The 5,837-nt window shown below is 43.7% G+C and overlaps 1 protein-coding gene and 1 long non-coding RNA gene across 2 annotated transcripts; both read left to right on the forward strand.

The window, feature by feature from the left end:
- Positions 1 to 1,248: 1,248 nt before the first annotated feature.
- Positions 1,249 to 2,625, forward strand: LOC146960875 (uncharacterized). Its single transcript, XM_085771977.1, has 3 exons — positions 1,249 to 1,390; positions 1,907 to 2,109; positions 2,488 to 2,625. The coding sequence occupies exons 1-3, from the start codon at positions 1,336 to 1,338 to the stop codon at positions 2,623 to 2,625; spliced, it is 396 nt and encodes a 131-aa protein (XP_085628103.1). The 5' UTR covers positions 1,249 to 1,335.
- A 145-nt stretch (positions 2,626 to 2,770) lies between these two features.
- LOC146960876 (uncharacterized) lies at positions 2,771 to 3,039 on the forward strand. The gene is made up of 2 exons (XR_015035351.1): positions 2,771 to 2,900; positions 3,005 to 3,039. It is a non-coding gene; the product is annotated as an uncharacterized LOC146960876 (long non-coding RNA).
- Positions 3,040 to 5,837: the final 2,798 nt, after the last annotated feature.

Here is a 5,837-nt window from a genome sequence, read left to right on the forward strand (position 1 = left end):
ATTGTTGAACACTTTTGAGCGCTTTTCCTGGTGAATAATGCAGGGACAGGAAAGCCACCATTTCTATAGAATGACCCACTTATGCAGTAGCTTCTTGGAACACAACAGCATAGTTATGCAGTTTCCAGAAATATGTGACAAAACAATTTATTCATGTTACCCTCTGTAGTTTAGGTAGATCAAGGTCTCAGTCACATTTGAATAAAATAATGCCATTTCTATAAATGCCATAGGATCTTTTTAAAAATATATTTATATTCATTTTCACGGACCCCTTGAAATTACACCACGGACCACTAGGTGGGCGCGGACCCCTGGTTGAGAACCACTACTCTAAAGGAGTTCATGGCGGTTGTTGGTGTGTGTGCTTTATGTGGTATTACTGCTTCGTTCTGGTTTTAACTAAGACATAATATCTTGTAAGTTGTCTGTTTGCCAACAGCCGGTGAAGTGAAGCCTCTAAAAAGCCACCCACTGTGCCTAAAGGACTCCTACGTGGAGCTCTGGTTCTCTAATGCCACGCCCTGAAGACCATGCTGGTCAAAACCTTCTTTTTACTATTGTTTTATGATTATGCCTAACCATCCTCCTTATAGCAAGTGAGTGCCTGAAGCAAGCTTAGTGCTTTTTTGTCCACCTATATTTTCACCATCTTCCCTGTGCAGCAAGTCTTAATTTATTCACTGCTTGTCGTGGGGCTGGTTTTGAGATATCTCCAACAGGTCTGTAGTGTTGGTCCAGCCAGATCAGTGTAATTATTGTCTGTCAGACAATTCTTCTAAAATATTTAACACTTCACGATCAGACTTACTCAGATATAAGACCAATGTTAACATGATAGCACAGTAATCCACAACCCTCTGTTAACTAGCAGCACCCAACAACAAGAGATTCTAGAAAACACTCCAAATTTGGAGCTTGCTTACACGATGAGACGTGGCATTGGTGAGTTAGGACATCTGCCAACAGGATGAACATGACTTTTAGTTTGAGAGTTTACTCTGACAAGGCGTATTCAACAAGCCCTTCCCACACATTGTTGTCAAAGTAAACGATAAAATAATAAGATTGAATAATAAGTGTAATATAAAGTTTGCGCAACACGGATGTCTTAAAAACCAAATTAAGCTATTTCTTAGCCAAAGTAAACAGCGAGGTTGGATGTGAAGCTCATTTTCTTTTATTTCTGAATATTGTAGAGGAAATATGACTCAGTTGAGGACAAGCCTCTGATCTCTGCCCATTGTTATCCTGACTGCATAAAACCCTGGACATGACAGACTTCAACACCAAATCAGGAGGTCCTTGATAGCACCAGACCAACTCGATCTCACCATGGTACGACTGGGCCAAATGTGGACCGGCACTCTGTGCTTCCTGACCATTTCAGGTAAGAAATTTGAATGAATCAATGAAAGATGTAGCAGCGCCATTCAAACTTCTATCTAATCGACATTTGCATCATTTTGAGTCAGATGTCCTGTTCACAGGGGACTGGTCCATATTTTGTTATCCCAGAGTGTCAGATCTTTATTCCCTATCTTCACATTGTCCTGGTCAGCTAATAGAAATACAGGGAGAAGCTTCAACATTAATGTCCACTCCAGTTCCTCTGCGTGTTGGTTTAAAACTGAGACTGAAATGTGACTATTGAATGTGAATGTTGTGTTTATTAGCGTTGACCTCTCCAGGGTGTACCTCAACCTCACCCTTGCAAAATTTCAGTTGGGATGGCTCCAGCCCCCACTGTGACTCTACAATGAAAAAGCAATATAGCCAATGGATGCATGAATGGATGGATGGATATTAAGGTCATTTGTAGGATGTATGTTACAGACCAACATCCCAATGCAGCTCTCTTCGTGCTTTTGGCAGCAGAATGCAACAACACAACACTCAATAACAGAATCTGTCCCATTGAATCCTGCAGGTCTGCTGACTTTTGGGGCTGTTCCTGATGTGCCTGAAGGTTTCAACGTGGAGCTCCTCAGCCCATCACAGAGGGCCTTCTTGATCCCCGTAGAGATCACCAACCGCGAGTTCACTCCAGCTTTGGTCCACCAGGACACTGAGGAATTCAAGGACATGTACAAGGTTGTTCGTGCCCTGGTAAGATTGGTTTCCTTCAAAACCATTGATTGGCAGATGTGTTTATTTTGCTGATAGAGTTGGGCTCCTGGCTGCTGTCTCAATGATTAAGCACAGAGAAACAAAGAACTGCTCAGTTTGCCATCTAACTGTGCTGTGGCGCTACTCTTGCAGTAGGGACTAGGTAGTACATGTGCTGTCACCACTACATTGTGATATTACCTCTGTCTTTAGAAGCTGATCCCTACGTTCCATCATGCTACCTCTGCTATGTGTGTCAGGTTGTGTGTGATTGACTATATGTGTATGGTGGATTGTAGAAACTGAATTGCCCTTCGAAGATCAATAAAGTCTCCTGTACCTGATCTGTATTTGTTATTTTCTGTCTTTATTTTACAGTTCAACGGGGTCTTCAAATGCAGTGACTGTTCCACCAAAGACTTCTATGGAGGCGTTGCAGCAATAGCTTTTGGGTATCATCAGTACTACAAATTACTCACTCATGGAGAAATTGGATATAGATATAGAGATGAATGATAGTGCAGCACACTCAAATTCCCTGTGAAACCATAAGTGGAACCTTGCAAGTAGATGTAGTTATTTACACTGAGTTGAAGCAATTATTGGATCTCTACTGAAATTTGCTCTTTAATGAGTTCATTTGTTCCTTCACAGCCCTGGATCAGTGATTGCAAACGCAGTTGTGATCTTTGACACCACCAACATCAACCAAGTGGTTGCCTGGGCACTATTTCAGAGACATGCCGAAAAGGCTGCCGGAAATCTCCAACTTAACATGGCCTACACAAACAGTGAGACATACTGTTGTTCATATATTCCCAGTTGTTATCATGTTCATGTTGGAACCACTACATTTGTCACTGATCCCTCTTCTTTGCTGTTTTTTTTTCTATAGGGAACAATGTAATGGAATTGGCAAGAAACAAGAAACATCCTCACGTGAAATGAGAGGCGTTCTCTTCAAACCAGCAGAAGATGGCGGCAAAGGCGCTCTGCAGCATCTTATGTCCACTGAAGAAAACATAACATAAAAATATAAAACAAAATAACATAAAAAGAAAAAAAGAATCAAGGTCTCAGACTCTGACCTGGACACCTGAACCACAACATTTCCAGCTTGTGTACATGTATGACTGTAGATAACTGAGAAATGTTTCTGATGTTCGCAAAGTTTGATCTGATCTGGAGGCTGACGTGATTAATAAAGCAACATTTTACAGATGTTTCCCACAAAAACTGAAAGTCTCCATGTATAAAATCTGATGTGATAACTTTTTGAAGTGTCTGGGGCCAGTTGTACAAAACACCTTAAGTGACGATTTTCCTGTAAACCTGTCTTAACATTTCCTCGAAATAAAAACAGTTGCACAACAGAACCTTAAGTCTTCCTCTTAAAATTTCAGGTTTTCTCCTCATTAAAGAACCATAAGTGGTGTAGTGTATTATACACCTTAACTTTTTTACTTTAATAACTTAAAGTATTGTATATTCTTCTTTGTATGTATGTAGGCCTTTTTTGGACAGATGCTCTACTTCATGGGTTCCACAATTTGCTTAGAAGTCATCTGACCTAATGGGATATGCATGGTTCAATATGACTGAATGATCTTGTTGTCTTCTCTAATTAGTCCATGAGCCAGACCACCAATCGCAATCGAAAGGGTGGGCAAATTCTTGTTGCTATTTTATTATTCCTATATATGTCCAGATTATTAATTGGTATGATAACCTTCGCACAAGAGTAGCTTAACAATATTTATCATGCATTCACTATTTTGACCATAAAAATGCCATATACACCAATTATGGCCATTCTCCGATGTTGCACATTTCATAATTTGTGTGCCACTACTGATGATTTAGAGCGCCTTTGCAGTTGCAGAAAGGCCCTGCAGATAATATTTGTTTGCACCACTAGTTGGCGCTAATTCCACTGGGTGCATGAGGGAGCGAGGGGGAAAATCGGCTTTAATACTGCTGTTAGCAGGAAGTAGCAGAGGACTTTTGTGAAATCACATTATACAGGGAACATTTTTAATGGTTTATATATACATCCAAGGTTAAGAAGGCTAAGATGTAGTGAGTAAAGATGACATTAACATTATAGCATATTACATCCATAGGTTTAGGGTTATTTAGGGGGAACTGGGGCATTGTTCATTAGGCTGACTGCAGAGAGGAAGAAACTGTTCTTGTGGCGTGAGGTCCGGATGGACCGGAGCCTTTTGCCAGAGGGGAGGGGCTTGAAGAGTTTGTGTCCAGGGTAAGAGGGGTCAGCAGCTATTCTGGCTCTGGTCCTGGAGATGTACAGCTCTTGAAGAGATGGGAGGCTGCAGCCGATCACCCTCTGGGCAGAGTGAATGACTGCAGTTTGGCCTTGTCTCTGGCTGTAGCTGCAGCACACCAGACTGACATGGAGGATGTGAGGATGGATTCAGTGGTGGCAGTGTAGAAGTTCACCAGCATCTTCACAGGGAGGTGAAACTTCTTCAGCTGCAGCAGGAAGTATAGCCTATCCTCTGCTGAGGCTTCTTGGTGAGGGAGCTGATGTTCTGCTCCCATTGGAGCTCCTGGGAGATGGTGGTGCCCAGGAAGCAGAAGGACTCAACCAGGGTCGCTGTAGAGTCACAGAGGATGACAGGGGGGAGGGCAGCTTGGTCCTTTCTGAAGTCCACTATCATCTCCACTGTCTTCAGAGCGTTCAGCTCCAGGTTGTTCATGTTGCACCATGACACCAGAGGGTCTGTCTCGCTGCTGTAGGCCGACACGTCCCCATCAGAGATGAGGCAGATGAGGGTGGTGTCAGCAAATTTCAGGAGCTTGACAGACTGGTGTCCAGATGTGCAGCTGATGGTGTACAGGGAGAACAGCAGAGGAGAAAGGACGCAACCTTGGGGGGATCCAGTGCTGATGGTCTGGGTGTCAGAGACATGCTTCCCCAGCCTCACAAACTACCGTCTGTCTGTCAGGAAGTCCGTAATCCACCTGCACATGGAGTCAGGCACATTAAGCTGGGAGAGCTTGTCACGGAGCAGAGCTGGGATGATCGTATTGAAGGCAGAGCTGAAGTCCACAAACAGTATCCTGGCGTAGGATCCAGTCCAGGTGCTAGTGGAGGGCCATGTTTACAGCATCATCTACAGATCTGTTGGCTCTGTAGGTGAACTGTAATGTCCTTAAGGTGGGACAAGACGAGGCACTCAAAAGTCTTCATGACCACAGAAGTCAGAGCAACAGGTCTGTAGTCATTAAGGCCAGTGATCCTTGTCTTTTTGGGAACTGGAACAATGGCTGAGGCCTTGAAGCAAGCTGGCACATGACAGTTCTCCAGTGAGGTGTTAAAAATGTGTGTGAACACCGGAGACAGCTGATTGGCTCAGTGCTTCAGGGTGGAGGGGGAGACTTATACCCCTTTCCCACTGGCCAAAAAACCCGTAAACCCATAAACGCACTGACCCGCGTCAACCCGGGACGTCTGTCTGACTACCCATTTCTCCGACCATACATTTCTTTATTTTTGAGTCCATTAGTCCGACCTCCCATTTCTCCGACTTAAGTAGCCCTAACCCTCAACCTTACCCTAAACCTAACCTTAACACTGTAGAATGGGTAGTCGGAGAAATGAGCCGTCGGACTTTTCAGTCAGACTGATGTATGCTCCCCCGTCGACCTGCGTCAAATGACTCGGCAAGCGACGTGGGTTAAAATCGCCTTCAATCGGCTCGGCT

Source organism: Trachurus japonicus, unplaced genomic scaffold (assembly GCF_045865225.1).
Source record: "Trachurus japonicus isolate A0001 unplaced genomic scaffold, Traja_1.0 AP029881.1".
Lineage (NCBI taxonomy): Eukaryota > Metazoa > Chordata > Actinopteri > Carangiformes > Carangidae > Trachurus > Trachurus japonicus.